We start from the raw sequence: 18,371 nt of genomic DNA, 5'->3' as shown, positions 1-18,371 counted from the left end.
AAGGATGCTTGCCATCTTTCTGATGTTCTGCTGGATGTAATAAATGACGAACTTTACAAACTGGGTGCAAGATGAGGACTTTTAAGACAACATTTGGCATCATCACAAGTCATCAAAAAAAAAAAAAAAGATTTAGATGATTCATGAGACAGATGAGCAGATTAATTCCAGAGACCAAATCAGAGCTTAAATGTTGGTGCAAAAGTATATGTTAACTTCTCAGTTCCAAATGCCAGTCCAGTTCTTGGAGAAGTAAGTAAAGGTCTTCCCAGCTTGATTTTTGCATATTAAAAAAAATTATATTTTCACAATTGTCTTAGTGTGACAGTCGAGGTCATTGTCTTAAGTTGTTGACAATAACCTAATAACTGCGATTTAAATTTTTTTTCAAGTTAAATATTTATAAGGCTCAAATCTCGCTTGTAAATTAGCGCATCATTGCCCACCCGCTCGCACAAGCCTTGAGAGCTCATTGGTGCGTGCGGGATTTGGTTCCTATCGGCCTCCATGGAGTCCCTCGTCAACTTCCGCCTCTGACGGGCCGCCGAGGCGGTGCACTTCCGGCAGCGGCGGCTCGAGCGGCCGAAGCAAGATGGTGAGTGACTAAGGGTTTCGGCTGGTAGTGGCGGTGCGACGGGGTCGAGGCGGCTGCCGGAGGCACTCGGTCCACCCGCCGGCCCGGTCTCCTGGGGAGGGCCTTATCCTGGGGCCCCGGGGCCGGGGCTTGGCACGGAGGGTCCCCCAGGCGGGCCACGGGGGCGGCGGAGCGGGTCAGGTGGCCCGGCCTCACTCCTCCGCCGGCCAGGGCTCTGCCAACCGGCGCGGGGTGTTTGGGCGGGAGCCTGCTCGAGTAACTGGGACGAGGGCTTTCGGAGCCGCGCAAGTGGAGGGATGTGCGGCTTGAGCGGAGGGAGGGATTCGCTCCAGCTGAGGAGGAAGAGCGAGTCGTGGGAGACCGCCCGGAGTTGGAGGCATTTGACGGAGGCCTTAAGATGCCTTTCTAACAGGTGGACCTTGGAGGGAAAGGTCCCGTGGTGCGCTAGTAATAATAAAAGCAGCTAGCATTTATTCATTAGTTCGCGGATTGATGCTGCACTTTGGCGGAGGGAGGGCCCAGGCTCTGCTCTAGGCGCTGGGGATACAGGGGGTGAGCATGACTGACCTAGTCTCTGCCTCTTGGAGCTTACATTCTCAAGAAGACAGACAAAAAATAGAGGAAGGGATATGTGATATGACGTCGGGGCGGGTGGCCGTCGCTTAGGGCTGTTCTGCAGAAGGGGGTAGGATGGGGAGGGGTAGCTGTTTTACATAGCATGTCAGCGAGTCCCGATGAGGAGGTGAGATTTGAGCAGAGATCTAAATGAAATGAGAGAGTAGCCTATGCAGGTACCTGAAGGAAACTGGTCCAGGCAGAAGCAACAGCAAGTGCAAAGGGCCTGAGATGGGAATGTGTTTGGCCTGTATCGTGAACAGCAGGAAGTCCCGACCACAGTCTTACAGGTCTTAGAAGGACTTCGGGGTAGCAGTATTCTGGGTATGATAAACACGTGGCAGGTACTTTTCCAGCATTTGGTCATTATTCTTCTCGACAGTCCCTTGAGGTAATTATTATTATCCTCAGTTTACCAAGGAGGAAACTGAGACAGGGTAAGCGGCTGTGCTAGAACACGAACCCTGTGGGTCTTTGCTATGAGGTACTAGTTACTCAGGCAGTAGAGAAACACAGGTGTTGTGTCCCGTGGACCTGAGTGTGATTCCTGGCTACCTCTCTGACAGCTTTGCGACAACAGGCAAGTCACTTAACCTCTCTAAGCCTTCATTTCCTTATCTGTAAACTAGGGGTATTGATGGTGCCAACCTCATAGCGTCTAAGAATAAAACGAGATGATACCTTGAGAATGTTTAGCACGCTGCTTGGCACAGAGTGTAATGCATATACTTGTTATTATTTGAGGCTGAGAAACATCATGTAAATGGCCCAGACATGAAGTTCGGGACCGACTCAGGAAAACGTCGTCCAGTGGGGCCAGACTTGTAGGATCATGGGAAAGGTAGATGAACCTGGGGAAAGTTGGTTGCAGCCAGTTTGGCAAGGGCCAGTTATGCCAAGCTAAAGAGTTTGGACATTACACTCTAAATGTTAGGGAGCAGTTGAAGGTTTTTGAGGAGATTTAAAGGATTGGCTCTTTGCTGTAGGTGGTAATAATTGGATTGGTGAGGGAAGAAACTGGACCTGGAAATCTCAGTTGGGAGACTAGAGCCCAAATAAGATATGATGGCCTGGACAAAACAGAGACAGGGTGTGGACAGAAGAGAGAGTGAAGAACTGAACCAGAGTGGACTTGTTTCAGAGCCCAGACTTTATAACCAGACTGACCAAATCCTGACCCTGACATTTCTTATTCACCAATGATATTGTATTGAGTAGGTACTATGAGTCATGCAAATTTGAAGTGTTTTACGTGCATTACTTCATTTTCAGCAACAAATAGGAACTAATACTATCCCCACTTTCCAGTTAAGGAAACCAAGGCTCAGAGAGGTGGCTTGACTTACCTGAGGTCACATAGCCTATTAGGAATGAAGTCGGAATTCAAACCTGGATACATTTATTTCCTTAGCCCATGTTCTTAGGCTTGTTGCAGTTCCTCATCTAGAAAGTAGTAGTAATGAACCCTACCTTGAAGGATTGTCCGGGATTAATGCGGTAGTGAAGGAGAACGTCTAGTACAGACTTAGGCGCATCGTAAACATCTCAGACAGCTGCCCCAGCCAACAGCGCACTTCCTTAGGGGTGTAATTGATGGTGAAAGGCCTGCAATTTGGACGCTTAATGCAGTAAAACAAATTCTATTTCCCAAAACTTCTCAGAGCCTTGAATTACCTTCTTCAGAATAAAGTGCAAAGTTTTAAGAATCCTGCAGGTTGGGAAATAGATTTGACTTTAACTCTTTCAGGTAACGATGAGAGGGTTGTTTCGTCCTGATAATGAAGCTGGTGCTGTGTTAATTTAGAGGAAGTGATTTGAGGGGACAGAGGGCCCCTCTAGTCAAGTAAATTCACTATTGCTCATTTCAAATGCCGTCATTTCTGAGACACTGCTCTGTGTGAAACATTGTCCTGTAACTGAAGGGTCTGTTTTAAAGTCAGAAATCCCACTGAACTTATTAATACACTAAGTTCTTGATAGCTTAAGGTGATTCAACATTTTAGATTGGGAAGAAGGACCTGCCCGAGCGCTCCAGGCTTTAGGGATGGGAGGTATTTAAGCTGCCATTGAAAGGAAAGTCTCCTGGATCTTGGCGTGATGCTAGTAAGGAGTAAGTGACTGACAAGTGATTGTTGAGTAGGTTAAATGATTTAGCTTTCATGGCCCAATTTCATGAAATACGCTCTTGGTGGCCTCAGCCAGGTAGTTTATATTAGAGAGTGTCAGGCTCTATACCTTCCCCTCAAGAAAGGGTGGTCTTAAGATCTTAGTCTCATAATGACACATTAGTTATATCTGTTTCTTAATAGAGTTGTCCTTGATTTAAGATGCAGTCTGTGGCAAGGTGCACCATTGATCTAACAGCTTTCCAGGAAAAAGAAATTCTGCCACATTAAATGTACACGTTGACTGCACGGTATATCTTGAGTTCAGAAATATTAAAATGTGGGGAAGTGTTGGTGTCTTAGAATCGCAGGAGAATAAGAAGGGTTTTTTGAAGTGATCATATTCTGAATTTATACCTCTGTCTTAATTTTTTTCTTTTTTCTAGGGTCAGAGTCAGAGTGGTGGTCATGGTCCTGGAGGTGGAAAGAAGGATGACAAGGTAAATAAATAAGAAGCCAGATATGTCTGTCATGTGAGTAAATTGCGGAAAATGTCAGATCTCAGCTGAGAAGTTCTTTGGGGATTCACGAATTTTAAAATGCAAAATAAATTATCTCTTCATTTAACCAGCCTAGCCTACAGATACAATACCCTTTTCGTGTTTTACAAAAGATTATTGACCGTCACGTAGGTATTTATGAATTAATGATTTTTAAAGGTGTAAAATTAATAACGTTACAGAAGTGTTAGAATAAATTGCCTATGATTTTAGTGTTTAATATCCTTAGGTGTGAAGACTTGTGTCAAATCATTTCACCTCAGACTTCTGGCATATTATTCTGAATTCTGACTTCTGTTCCTTATTGAATGATCTGTCAGTGTGTATTATAATAAAGATCAGTTACATTCACATATTAACATTGTAGAATGTAAAAACAGATTTTGGGGTTTTTTTAGGACAGTCTTTAATAACATCCTGAAAGATGAGGAAAATTGTATTACCTGAAAATAGATGATGGTCCCGCATAAGTAAGTTTGTGTTTTAATATGATTTCTGTGTGATTTTGTTTCCTTACTATTCTAAAAACTCAAGGACAAGAAAAAGAAATATGAACCTCCTGTACCAACTAGAGTGGGGAAAAAGAAGAAGAAAACAAAGGGACCAGATGCTGCCAGCAAACTGCCCCTGGGTAATGACATGGTTCCGATTCCTAGGGGGACCATCTCTGTGTGTGTAGCTTAGAGGTCTGAATGTGGAGACAGGAAATAGGGTGTGGTTGAAGCTCTAGGTCTGTGACTTTGTGGGGCATTCTCTAGGTTGGAATAAAAGCTGTATTTTGGTTTTAACAGTATACACAGGATACGACTGTTATTCATTTTAAGAAATTCCATTAATTTCCTCTAAATAACCAGCTCCTCTAGTGTATTAGAGCACGGGGTTAGATTAGAAAACTCAGGTTGAGCTTGGTTACCTTAGAGATAAGATACACTTATTTCATGAAGAAATGGAATTTAGTGTATTGGAACTCACAGCATGCGATGCCTGAACATAAAATTTTTCAATGTCTTCCTACCAAGCAAGGAATAAAACTCAATCAGGTGACCTCACCCAGCCCACTGCTCCATCCTCAGCCTCTTGCACTCCCCTTGTGTGTCGTTCTTCACACTGCCCTGCCTCATGTCCTTTGAATCTCCTGCATCAGGGCCTTTGCTTCCCTCTGCTTAAAAATGTTCTTCCCCCAGTCCTTCCCGTGGCTGCCTGCTTCTCATCCCTTCAGGCTTCAGCTCAAATACCTCTGCCATCCTCATCTATCATCTAAACAAGTCTATTCCTGCTTAGATGCAATAAAATCATTTTTAAAATATTGCTTGGTTAATAATAGAGTCAGACAGTAAAAAAATGTGCCGTTAACCTACCGTAGTGAATCAATATGGTATTGATAAAGAACAGATCATCAGATCCCCAGAAAAGCATATAAAATTCAAAAACAGAGTCAAGTTATGGATAACTATTATGTGGTAAAGGTGACATTTCTGTTCTGTGGAAGAGGATGGGTTATTTAATATAAATGGCTGGCATCTTTTATTTGTTATTGAGAGAAAATGAAATTAGACCCCTTGCTCTTTGCCAGATGAGTTAGATATACATATGTAAATAAGTAAATAAATGAAAATTCAGGAATACATTTAACCTTAGGGGAGGAGAGACCTTTTGAAGAAGCCAAGAAACCCAGAAACTACAAAAGAAAAGTTGTCTATATAAATGTTAAAAGTCCTATGTAGCACGAGACTTTAGGCCAAAAGAAACAACATACGAGTGTGGAAAAAAATATTTGCACGTATGTTAATATCCCCAGTATTTCATAATCCTCCTATAAATGAATGTATGTGTTACAGCTAGGGTGCAACAACCTATACTGACTGAACAGCACCTGCAGCTATCTTTATTAGCACCTGTGGGGAGTAATAAACCAAAGCAAACTATCTTTTTGGTCAATGAGTTTTTTCTTCTTTGTAGACAGTTACCACATGTCATTTATATTATCTGTTTGGTCATAGGCCTCATCCCCATTATTATTGGGCTGGCCTAAAAGTTCATTCCGGTTTTTCTGTAAGATGTTACAGAAAAACCCGAACGAACTTTCTGGCCAACCCAATACATAAAATCCCTCTCCCCTTTGCATTTAGGCACCTGGTTACTTCGGGTCACCAAACTTTGAATTTTTCAGTGTCTGTCCAACTAAACTAAGTTTAAGTGTTAACTTCTTTTTGTTCTTAAGGATGAACCGAATTAATTGCAAACTTCAAGCTCCAAGTATAATAAAACTTTCTTTTTTAATTACAGTGACACCTCACACTCAGTGCCGGTTAAAATTATTGAAGTTAGAGAGAATTAAAGACTATCTTCTCATGGAGGAAGAATTCATTAGAAATCAGGAACAAATGAAGCCTTTAGAAGAAAAGCAAGAGGTAAATTGAGAAATTACTGTAACTTGTTTTTTTTACCAATTGAATTCTACTTAGAACTTAAAACTGTTAATGAATAAATGAAATTCATTTTCTGCCTTTAATGAATTATTATTTAACTGCCTTTTTAAAAAAAATTTTATTTTAAATTTATTCATCGATTGATTGATTGGTGGCTGCGTTGGGTCCTCCCCATTGGGTCTTCGTTGCTGTGCGCGGGCTTTCTCTAGTTGCGGCGAGCAGGGGCTAATCTTTGTTGCGGTGCACGGGCTTCTCATGGCGGTGGCTTTTCTTGTTGCAGAGCATGGGCTCCGGGCGCACAGGCATCAGCAGTTGTGGCACGCGGGCTCAGTAGTTGTGGCTCTCGGGCTCTAGAGTGCAGGCTCGGTAGTTGTGGCACACGGGCTTAGTTGCTCCACAGCATGTGGGATCTTCCCAGACCAGGGCTCGAACCCGTGCCCCTGCATTGGTAGGCGGATTCTTAACCACTGCGCTACCAGGGAAATCCTTAGCTGCCTTTGAAAAGTACCAACTGCTTTGTGAATCTCGTGAACTGTCAGCATCGTCTACTTTTTAGGTCTAATCTGCTTTTCCTTCTTGGCCTACTCTTATGTAGGAGGAAAGATCAAAGGTAGATGATCTGAGGGGGACCCCAATGTCGGTAGGAACCTTGGAAGAGATCATTGATGACAATCATGCCATCGTGTCTACGTCTGTGGGCTCAGAACACTATGTCAGCATTCTTTCATTTGTAGACAAGGATCTGCTGGAACCGGGCTGCTCGGTCCTGCTCAACCACAAGGTAAGTTGATAGCCTAAGAAAGCCCATCGGAGTGCTTGCTTCTTGCTTGCAGATCCATCCACCTGTCCCGTGGAAGTAGATCACCAGAGCACTCCAAAGGGTAGAGAAAATTCTGTGATTGCCATTTCATTGTAAGTGGATTGCGTGAACCTTACATGCCTGTGTTAAAGCTTAATGTTCCCTGTTAGGTGCATGCTGTGATAGGGGTGCTGATGGATGACACGGATCCCTTGGTCACAGTGATGAAGGTGGAAAAGGCCCCCCAGGAGACATATGCTGATATTGGGGGCTTAGACAACCAAATCCAGGAAATTAAGGTATGTCAAGGAACCAGCTCTGGGGTTTTATTATGTATTTATTTATTTATTTAAAAATATTTATTTATTTACTTGGCTGCTCCAGGTCTTAGTTGTGGCATGCGGGCTCTTTAGTTGCAGCATGCATGTGGGATCTAGTTCCCTGACCAGGGATTGAACCTGGGCCCCCTGCATTGGGAGCTTGGAGTCTTAACCACTGGACCACCAGAGAAGTCCTGAGCTCTGGGATTTTAGACCTTTGGTTTCTTACTGCTGTCTCATTTACAGTGCTTGGAGTTGTTTTGCATGTTTTATTTTTTCTTTATTGATCAGACCAGTAGCTGACTCAGACCTTACTAGTGGTGGTGTTTTGTGTTGTTAATACTGAGTTAGGTGATAGAAGTAAGTATAAATTGTATGATAGTTCTTGCGGCAGCAGCAGTGTAATACTTTTTACATGTAATGTTTAATAATTATCTGTGTGAACATGTTTCCAATTGTACTGACTTCAGCTGTGGCTATCCAGAAACCTCCAGTGATGTCTGGGGGTAGGGTGAGTGGCACACACTTGCACAGTGCTGGCGTCTAGAACATTAACCCCAGCTCCTGCCAGGGTCCTGGGGTCAGGGGCATGTGGTGGGCCAGCCCTCTGCAGGTTCTTTCATCTGCAGGGAGGTCATTCAGAGTGATCACAGATCTCCACTGGTGACTCTCAGACAGCTGGGAAATAGCCATCATGTCCCTTGGTGGTCACAACAGAAAATCTTGCCAGCTCCTGCCTGCAGTTTCATTGAAAAGGGTGAATTTTAGCTTTAAGTTTCTTTTGCTCAGGAAGGGCTTAAATGTTACTCAAGGTTGACTTTTACTGGGAAATGAAAGGGAAATCGGGTGCTATTAGGAAGAGGGGATCAGTGCTGGGAGCTCAGGTAGGACAGAGGTCCTCTTCAATGTGTCCTTGCTGCTGGTGGAAGTCAAACGTTGTCTCTAACAAGAATAATTGAAATTTTAGCTTATTTTTGTTGAAAGTGAGATGTACCCATGATGTCAGTGAATGAATCTGATAAATTTCAGTAAGAAAGCCTTTTATTTTTACCAAGTGTCTGTTTTCTTTAGGAATCTGTGGAGCTTCCACTCACTCATCCTGAATATTATGAAGAGATGGGTATAAAGCCCCCTAAGGGGGTCATTCTGTATGGTCCACCTGGCACAGGTATGTGTGCTCTGTGTTGGTCACTTTCCAGGCACTGAGCTCGTCTCTTGAGCAGCAGCACTAGCTGGTTATAATGACTTAGCTGTTGAGTGAGGATGCCACACTTCCTTAGTTTGAAAATGTGCTCTAAGCAGCATTTTGGACATTTCTGAATAAGCAGTTCCTCTGGAAACATACCTATTGCATGAAAGTATATATTTCTGTATAATAGGTGTACTAAGAAACTGAACTATCTTAGGCTTGTAATTGTAGACTTAACAGAGTTAATGTGTTAAAAACAATAGTAGGAATTACAACAGAAGATAAACACCAGTAGGCAGCCCCCCCAAAATGCCTGCTCGATGTGAATCCATTTCCCGTTCCCCAGCGCACCTGTTGTATGCTCAAATGTGCTAGATTTATATGTTGTAAAACATAATGCCTTTAAATATTTTAAAGAGTAATGTGAGTCTGTTGAAAATATTTTGTAAGAAAAAATAAAAATAAACAGGGTGCTCAACTTTGGCTGTACGTTGGAATCACCTTGGGAGCTTTAAAAAATACTGATGGCTGCTCCCATCCCTGAAGATTCTGATCTGTTCATCTGGAGTGTGGCCAAGCATCAGCACCTTGGTGGAGGACCACTGTTTTAAAAGCTATCCTGTGCTGTTCAGATTAGGTTCATCCTCCTGGTCCACTGGTACTGAATGAGTCTACCATTGGATGAATAAATGGATAAAGATAAAAATGCATATACGTATCTGGTTCATTATGCAGTAAGCTGACCTGAGTAAGTTGTATAGTCATTGCTATGTAAATTCCGAAGGAAGAGAGGTTATTTGATTGAGTGAACTGAAGCCATGTTGCCAAGAGGGTCTGTACTGAGGATTGCCCACGCTGGAGGGACAGGGAGCCAGCTGTACCCGGAGGCAGGGAGCTACTGTAGCCTGTCATTTTATAGCCCAGGGAAGTGAGTTTCAGAGAGGCCAGCGACTAGCCCAAGGCCCCATTAGCTCTGGGAATTGAGCTGGTACCAGGGCTGGAGCTGGAACACAGGCGTTCTGACCCGCAGCCGTGAGCCTTCTTTGGGGCACATGTGCTGACAAGGGCTGGAGTGGAGTACCGGGTGTCAGCCCTATCGGGAAGAAGAGAAGACTGGTTCAGGGATCCCTCTGGCCATTGAACATCCCGGCAGCTGAACTTGGCTGCTTCTGGACTGTAAGATCCCATCCACTTAGAAGGTCCTTTTGGTCTTCTGTCAGCCATCCTTAAATGATGCTCTCAGGAAGCAGTCCAGCCCTCTAATAGGCATTTGAACCTGCCACTCTGACTGCCCGGCTGAGGGAACGCCATTGCCCCGTCTTGTTGCTGAGCTTAACTCCCTGTCCTTCCCGCTTGCACGAAATCTTTTGTCACTCACTCACTGGCCTGCCGGCCTCCTCCCCTCCCCTTACAGGCCTGAGGGTGGTCCTCTGCCAGCTCTGCCTCTAACTGCCTCTGTGTCCTGAGGTGACTGCCCAGCCCTCACCATCAAAGGGGCCATGGTCTTGAGCTCGAAAGTTCTCAAGTTGGTACGCTTTGCTTACTCTTGTTCTTGATCTGAAGGAGGAATATCAGGGAACAAAGCAGGGTTGGAAATGTCAGGTCTTCCCTGAGATCAGTGAGGAACGTCCCATAAGGGCACACCACAAAGAAAAGTCTCTTGAGCTTTCAGCAGCTCACAGCTGTGGGCTTCATCAGGAGCTGGTCTTGGCTCAGCTGACTGAGCCTTGGGGCAAGCCCACAGCACCGTCTTCAGGAAGCCCCAGGGCACTGCAGGCCCTGCTCAGGGACACTATGTGTCCTTCGGTCAAACCTAGGGCTCCCGGGCCTTTTTTTCATCACTGATAGTTTTGTAGGAGTTGAGTTTGGTTCTCTAACCCTGGTTGCATAGGTCAGGTTAATATTACATGCAACTTTGCAGTAAAAAGTATTTTCTGACATTATCCTGATGAATTTAGGAAGATGGTTAAAAATAATCAAAATATGTTTTTTAGGTTTTTTTGAATTTCCTCTTGTCTGCTTTGGAGAACAGAATGCTTTTCACAGAGGGATCCTCCCATTCTTTATGTCTTTTTAAGGTGACAATGAGGGTTTTAAAGTTAAAACAGCACTTGAGTTTTTTTCCCCTTTTTTCTCTTTCAATCTAAAACAGGTAAAACCTTACTAGCCAAAGCAGTAGCAAACCAAACCTCGGCCACTTTCTTGAGAGTCGTTGGCTCTGAACTTATTCAGAAGTACCTAGGTGATGGGCCCAAACTTGTTCGGGAACTGTTTCGAGTTGCTGAAGAACATGCACCGTCCATCGTGTTTATTGATGAAATTGATGCTATTGGGACGAAAAGGTAGACTTTCTCTTACCTCTTTTGTGTTATTTAGAGGTAAAAACCATATGGTCCGTCTCTGAGAACGCCCGACCGCTGGGCACTCCCTACGTGGCCTGCATGTTGGTTTGCCACAGTCCGTACTGGGTCGCTTCCATGGATTCTTTAGGCTCTGCTCTCCCACGTGCCAGGTAACAACTACCCGGCAGTTGACTGGTCAGTAGCCATGCCTTGAGCACCCGCTCTGAGCATGGCACCATCCTGACTCTGGAGACACAGCCATGAGGATGAGTCTCTGCCCTTGAGGAGCTCAATTGTGGAGACTGAATAAATCACATAATTTCAGGCATGAAAACTGCTACGAAGAAAATAATGTGTTGTTTATCTTGGGCTTTGGGAGGGTGTGACATATAGGCTGAGACAGAGCTGTGTTTTGTAATCCCCTTTAACAGGAGATCAGTTGGGTCTTCACTTCTCCCTCACTTCTTTTCCAAAGGTATGACTCAAATTCCGGTGGTGAGAGAGAAATTCAGCGAACAATGTTGGAACTGTTGAACCAGTTGGATGGGTTTGATTCAAGGGGAGACGTGAAAGTCATCATGGCCACAAACCGGATAGAGACTTTGGACCCAGCACTTATCAGACCAGGTCACATTTGCTTTGGTTTCATTGTGGAGAATGAAGGTCCTATGTGGATTTGTATTTCTTAGGAGCACTTTGGGGAGAATATAAATGATACGTGTAAGGCAAATACTGCCTGGAAACTTAGAATAATTCACCAAAACTGTGTTCCCTTGAGATAATCGTGATGTAGTCTGTGTAGCTTGGCCCTTTTAGCCTCGAGACGCCTTTTTTTTTTTTTTTTTTTGAAGAAATATGACAGCTCAGGTCCATTTTTTACATTCAGGTAGTACCAAAAGAAGCAGTAGCTAATTTTACTGTCTTTTGTAATGTTTTTAACATGATTGATCTGTCCTTTTCCACTAACTGTGCCATTTAGGAATCTCTCCTTTCGTTTGTTTCCCAAAGTACCAGAGCAGAGAGGATTCTGTAAATGAGATGAATTCAAACGTTGATATTTACAAACTACAGACATGAGTGTTCACTTTTTAAGAGCTGGACCTCCTTCCATAGGACACTATGTGACTGAGACTACTCGTGTGGAGACTAAGGCCTCTCCCGGGGCCCCCAGGAGTGTGACTGAAAACCTTTTATACCCACAGGCCGCATCGACAGGAAGATCGAGTTCCCCTTGCCCGATGAAAAGACGAAGAAGCGCATCTTTCAGATCCACACGAGCAGGATGACACTAGCAGACGACGTAACCCTGGATGACTTGATCATGGCTAAAGATGACCTCTCTGGTGCCGACATCAAGGTGAGGACCTGGGCTGGATTGTACCCCTTTGTTTTATCATATGTGTGTATGAGTTTGGACGTGTCTTCCCAGATGACCGGAGTTTAAAGCAAGGCCTGGCAGCACTGCATACGGCCACAGCCTGCCTTCTGGGGGAGGACCTGGGTTGATGCCATGGTTAGGTAGGGGCGGCACACACAGGCTGTTTCACGCTGGTGCCTGCACTGAACTGCGTATCCCTGGCATCTACAGAACTAGGTTAGTGTCTCAGTTGGGGAGTAACTCTCTCTTTTTAAAATTTAAATTACCTTAAAATTCTGCACCAACTTTTTATTTAGAAAAATTTCAAGCCTTCAGAAAAGTTGCAACAAAAACACCCACATACTCATCACCCCCATTTACCAAAAGTTACCCTTTTACCTGTTTCTTCTCTCTGTATGCAGAAACACTCTCTCTTCTGAACCATCTGAAATAAATATCCTAAAGGCCATAACCAGATAGAACCTTCAGTGCCAGGATTGTGTTTTTACCATATCATGTTGCTTGGGTTCTTATTAGAATAAGTACTGTACTAAAACTTGTAAATATTTAACCAGAAAATACAAGTTCTCTTCTGACTATAGGTAAATGAAATGGATGTACACTCTATGTGGGCTCTAAATTTCTGGAATAATTTTATCTATTTCTTAGGAGGATTACTGCCTTTAATGAAAGCAGGGCTGTGAGAACTTACTGACCTGCCAGGCCACACGGCGGGAGTTGGAACCTGAGCCAGTCCTCTTCCTTAGTGAAATATTCCCAGTTTAAGCCACTTCAGGTCCTTTGAGGAAATAATTAGAATGTTTAAAACATTTAAAAAATCTAATCGTTCCCAAATGGTTTGAGAACTTCGTGTTTAGGTTGGGTGCCTACACCAGATTTCAAAATAGCACTCTCTGAATTGTTAGCATAAAAAGTATTTCACTTTCTGAACACACTGTTCCTTCTTACAGGCAATCTGTACGGAAGCTGGTCTGATGGCCTTGAGGGAACGTAGGATGAAAGTAACAAATGAAGACTTCAAAAAGTCTAAAGAAAATGTCCTTTATAAAAAACAAGAAGGCACCCCTGAGGGGCTCTATCTCTAGTGGACCACAGTTGCCTTCCAGGAAAAGGTTGGAAGTGTGTCGACCCCCTCAGAGGTGAGAGGTTGGGGAAGTTGCCCAGGAGTCCATGTTGTGGTTGATCTTCACTAGCACAGCACCCCGAGTACCTTTGGAATGTGATGTGTAGGATGCCCGTCCAGCCCTCTTCGTATGTTGCTCGCGTGCAGCGCTCTCTTGCCAATAAAGCGTGCTCTTTCTCAAACAAACACTGAATCCTGCTTCTGGGCCCTCCACACCGGCCGCTCGGTAGCAGCAAGTCGATGGATCTGGGTGCTAAGGAAGCTGGCTGGCCAAAAGGACTGCAGACTTCAATACCTGCTGCCCCGTCACACCCCCAGAGCTGGCGGCAGTTGTTCAACAGCAGCTGATGGGAAAGCAACGAGCATACGTAAATAGCGGCTATCTTTGTTGCTTAAGCAACAAGGGCTGAGGAGTCCCTACAGCCGTGGCTTCCCTTTTGGAAGGTCGGTGGAGCATGTGGGCTCTCAGTGCTCTGGAGGCAGGAAGGAGGTGTCGCTGTTGCTAAGAGACTGAGGCTCCTACAAGAGACCTCAAAAGGGCAGGGCTGAAGAGTCCCATACCAGCCCTGCCATCCCTTCTTCTCGGGTTCAGAACCTGATCCCTCCCAAGAGTGTTCAGAAATGTGTCAAGCTTTCCCTTCCCTTTTCTTTGTCTATTATTTCCTGCTCTTCTCTCATTTCAGAACAGTTCCATCTCAAAGCCTGTAAGTGGGGCAGATCAAGGAAAGCCTCCACTTGGTTGGCCAGCTTCCTTGGGTGCTCCAAGATGCTCTTTAGAAAGTGCTCTAGCTCAGGAGTTCCCAGTCCCTGGGCCTCCACCTGCTAGGAACCACCGGGCCGAACAGCAGGAGATGAGCAGCAGGTGAAGGAAGCTTCATCTGCCGCTCCCCACTGCTCGCATTGGGGCCTGAACCATCCCCCATCTCCCTCCCCGCACCCCACCTTCTGTGGGAAAACTGTCTTCCACAAAACCGGTCCCTGGTGCCAAAAAGGTCGGGGACCGCTGCTGTAGCTGTGCTGCCCTCTGCTGCTTTTTCCCAACCAGTGTCCATCGATTTCTAGCCAAAATTCTATGCCACAGCACTGGCCTTTCTGGATGAGGTGCCAAGGAAATATGCTTGCAGCAATTCTAGAGAGCATGATTTAAAAAAAAAAAAAGCCAGAGAGAAGCTGTCCACTTTCTAAAAAGCAGGACCTCAGAGAAGATAAAGCAATTTCTTCTCAGTCAAATGTAACTCAGTTCCTGGAAATCAAAACGAGAGCGTGGCCAACACCGCTGAAAGCCACCTTCGGCACGTGTCACAGGCAGCACTGGGTTTGGTAGGAAGGAGCTCGCTCCATTTTCCACGACTGGCTGCTGGTGAGCTCCCCGGCAGCGGGGTCCTTATTTGTTCAGGCAGTGCTTTCTACACGGTAACGTACACACAAAGTCCCCTAACAGGGCGTCCTGTTAGAGCCCAGGTTCTGACAGCAGGGCTGGGGAGGGGCCTGAGGGTCTACATTGCTCCCAAGCGACGCTGGCTGCTCAGGCCGTAGTCGAGGACGTCACTGAATAGGGTTCAGGGAGTAATGAGAACTTAACACATTTGATACAGGTGAGAATACCAAAGTTTAAACGACTCCCCACTGCTCTGGTCTGAAGATAAGGGTAAAATCTGCTAAGCAGCCCAGGGGAGGAAGTCCTAGTATTGAGTAACCAGACCTTTTTTTTTTTGACTGCAAGACCCAGGAGACCTGGCAGGACCACCAAGGATGCCAACCGAGAAGGTACATTCACCCCAGCAGGGCTGGCGCTGGCTGGGCAGGGGAAGAGTGGACCAAACGAGAACTCGCACATCAACCATGACAGGTTCATTTATCACTTAGCATGATTCCTGTCTATGCACATATATACACACACATATATAATATGCAAAACGATGGTTTTGTGTCATTTGCACACACAATGTGCAAGAGGTGAGAGACCAATAACCCAGACACAAACTATCAAGAAAGAAACTCCAAAGGCAGAGGTCTTAACACACTCGCACGCATGTGTCACCGTCTCTTCTGGTATCTCCTGCTCCCACGGGGCCGGCGCCGAGGCTCCCCTCCTGGTCTCTAGTCCTCAAGCAGAAGCTCCAGCTCCTCCAGCGGCAGGCGCACCCGGAGCTCCTTCTCCGTCATCAGGTCCAGGATCTCCTGCATCTCATCGGGGAAGTACTCCACGGCATCCAGGTACAGCACCTGGGGCCGGAGAGCAACATCCTCGTCGGCCGGCCGCTCCCTCCAGCTGCCCCGCCATAGCCCACGCTCCCCTTGCTGTCCTAACCCAGCAACACCTTGACATGCTTCAGGAAGGGCTGAACTCAAAAGCAGAGGGAAAGTGAGTAAACTCAAAGTGAGACCCTCTCTTTCCAAAGTGGGGCCGGCAGCTGTGGGCAGACACTGCGGTCACCATCAGTCTGGTCTCTGAACGTCTCCTGACTTGGGCTGTACAGGGCAGAGCTGGGACGCGGATCCCAACGCTCTCAGCATCTGGGCTGAGCTTTGGGCAAATGTTGGGCACCAGCCGCCTACAGCAACGCTCCCATGAAACGCCAGCTCCAGTGCAGGGAAAGGACACAAATGCCCCTCCGTCTCCAAAGGGGATGCTCTGACTATGGAAAGGCCTGGGAAGTGCCCTGTCCCCATGACACTGACTGGATGAGGCTTGGCAGGGAGGTCCTTGGGAATCTGAAGAGACCATGGCCGTTAGAACTCACCTTTGCCCAAGGACAATTCTGAAGGGCTTTGTAGAACACACCTTTGCTTCTTTCTTTATTTCCTAAGGAAACCTGAGGCAAGGGGAAAAAAATACAAAAATGACAAAAGAGAATCCAAGGCCATGCCGGTACTGATCCACCCGGGGCACTGCCACAGTGGCTGATGGGTGGTATGGGTCCATGTACCACGGGATGCCCTCAGGGGCCACTGCTGTGTCTCAGTGGGCCTGGAGTTGACCTTTAACACTTCTGACTTGTTTTCATCTCCTCCATCACTGGGCCATCACACCTGGCATTACTAAGAGTGCCTAGAACGAGGCCTGTGCACGAGGTGAGGGTGATAACTTTACACAGAGAAAATATTTGCTTTAATACTTGCCATTTTTTGAGAACTATCTTAGAGAAATGAGGTGACCAGGATTACTGAATCAGTAACCTTATCAAAAGCAAATTTCGGGTCAAAAATTTCAGTCTGAGAGCATGCAGATATTCAGCACGTTTTTCATCTAAGCACATTCTTATACTGATATAAAATCCTTGTATCTTGTATCAACTCACAGACAGGCGCTTTTTCCACACCTGCTGTGGAAGCTGGAGCAGCGTGTGTCCTCCCCTCCATATCCCCGGGCCTCTCCCAAGTCCCAGGGAGGGATCTGTCCCTCCTCCAGGGAGTCACAACCCACCGGGCAGCTCCCCAGGCGGGCGTCCGCAGCTGTGAATGGGCACAAGCCGAGCTCATGGAGCTGAAGTCTGTTCCTGGGCTTCCTGCCCACCCACCTCCGCCAGACTTCCCCTTCCCACAGCAGAGCTTTCTAGTGGACGCTGGCTCTGCCCACCAGGCAGCCAGGGCATGATGTCCAGACAAGACCGGTGAGGGCTGTTGACCGACCTCTCAGAAACGCGGGGGATGGCATCAAGAGACCCCTATCCACAGCTCAGGACCTCTATCTACCAAGGACAGCCTCGCCTCCTTTTCAGATCTTTCAGGTTAACTCCCACAGTCAGGAAGACTGGAACTCCGGGCTGTAACCAGCATCTGTGATAACCTTCAGGCCGGCAAGGCGCAGGCCTTCCTCACTCCCTCCCAGTGCCACCCACAGAGTCAGCCGCGTGGCCCGGGGGACTCCTGCCTCCCTCCCTGGTATGAGCCTCGGCCACTCTGAGGCTGGACCTCTGAACTTATACCCAAGAAGCCAGTGTGAGCTGTCCTTTTTTCACACACCAAAATACTTCAATGTCCTCTGCTAAAATAGTAACTACACTTAAGGCTTTGTTCTTGAAAGAAGAAAAACTGTACTCCTGTACTTTCTCAACCACTGTATTTGTGAGACTCACAGTTAACCCTGGAATCCAGCAAATCCAGGTACGTAAGTTGGCTAGCCTCAAATGAGAACTGCCCTCTGCTATCTCCTTCATCAGTCAGCCACTGGAAAACGCCTTTGCTGCATCAGGTATGAAAGGGTTAAACGCCAGGTGAAAGCGTGGTAGTGGTAGTGACGTTTCTCCTCCAGGGAGCCAGAGCCACACCCTTCCACAGTGGCCCCACGGCGTCCTGCCCTCTCCTGGCACTCAGAGCCTACACCTTACATTTTGGCCCTAATTTGATTTTTTCACTGAGTTTATCAAAGCGTTAGGAGCTCACCCAGATGCCTCAGAAACTGCTAGGAGTTTCACTGCTCTAATTAATTCTTGGTCTGATGCTAATCTGTCCAAAAAGACAGACATTCCTTAATGGTCCCAGGCTGTTTTTCTAAGTCAACAAGAATTTTTCTGTCTACAGTCTACCCAGACTTGGCTCATGGCAGATCCTCAGTGAAAGTACTACAAGTTTGCACTTCACCCTATTTGTCTCTACCTAAAAAAGACCGGAGAAGTTAAATTGGCAAGTGTGCAAGCTCTCCCTCTTTTTAAATTTAGAGTCTTTCACTGGCTTAGACTCCCAGAGCGTTAGCGCTGGAACCATTAGGGAGCATCTGGCGCGCTCCTTCAGTGAGGGCCTGACCACGGGGGTGGAGCTCAGTGGGAACCCAGCCCTCCTGCTGCACCCCAGTGGCCTCCTCTGGTAACAGGCAGGGCCCGCGTCCAGGCCGCGCGTGCCCACGGACACCACGCTGGCGTCTGGACTTCTGAAGGTTTCCATTTCACACAAGGGAGTCAAGACGTAAAATCTGA

General features: G+C 46.3%; 2 protein-coding genes across 6 annotated transcripts in view; one reads left to right on the top strand and one right to left on the bottom strand.

Moving 5' to 3' along the window:
• The first annotated feature begins 546 nt into the window (after positions 1–546).
• Positions 547–13,635, top strand: PSMC1 (proteasome 26S subunit, ATPase 1). The gene is made up of 11 exons (XM_060004057.1): positions 547–595; positions 3,762–3,815; positions 4,410–4,506; positions 6,162–6,286; positions 6,900–7,085; positions 7,274–7,402; positions 8,495–8,591; positions 10,765–10,954; positions 11,430–11,581; positions 12,157–12,311; positions 13,283–13,635. Exons 1-11 carry the CDS (start codon positions 593–595, stop codon positions 13,415–13,417), a joined length of 1,323 nt encoding a protein of 440 aa, XP_059860040.1. The 5' UTR covers positions 547–592; the 3' UTR covers positions 13,418–13,635.
• The window catches only part of NRDE2 (NRDE-2, necessary for RNA interference, domain containing), a 47,652-nt gene continuing 42,912 nt past the window's right edge, over positions 13,632–18,371 (bottom strand). For 2 of the 5 annotated variants that reach the window (XM_060004053.1, XM_060004056.1), the window contains 2 exons: positions 16,200–16,271; positions 13,632–15,681 (listed from right to left, as the gene is read on the bottom strand). In XM_060004053.1, the coding sequence (XP_059860036.1) occupies positions 15,556–15,681; positions 16,200–16,271 (198 nt within the window). In that variant the 3' untranslated portion in view covers positions 13,632–15,555. The remainder of the gene's footprint in view (positions 15,682–16,199; positions 16,272–18,371) is intronic. The other 3 variants (XR_009518303.1, XR_009518304.1, XR_009518305.1) reach the window with 3 other exon arrangements.

The sequence above is a fragment of the Delphinus delphis genome, chromosome 2, assembly GCF_949987515.2.
Source record: "Delphinus delphis chromosome 2, mDelDel1.2, whole genome shotgun sequence".
Classification (NCBI taxonomy): Eukaryota; Metazoa; Chordata; class Mammalia; order Artiodactyla; family Delphinidae; genus Delphinus; species Delphinus delphis.
The sequence above is the reverse complement of the archived record's forward strand: the minus strand, read 5'-3'. Positions and strand labels throughout refer to the sequence as shown.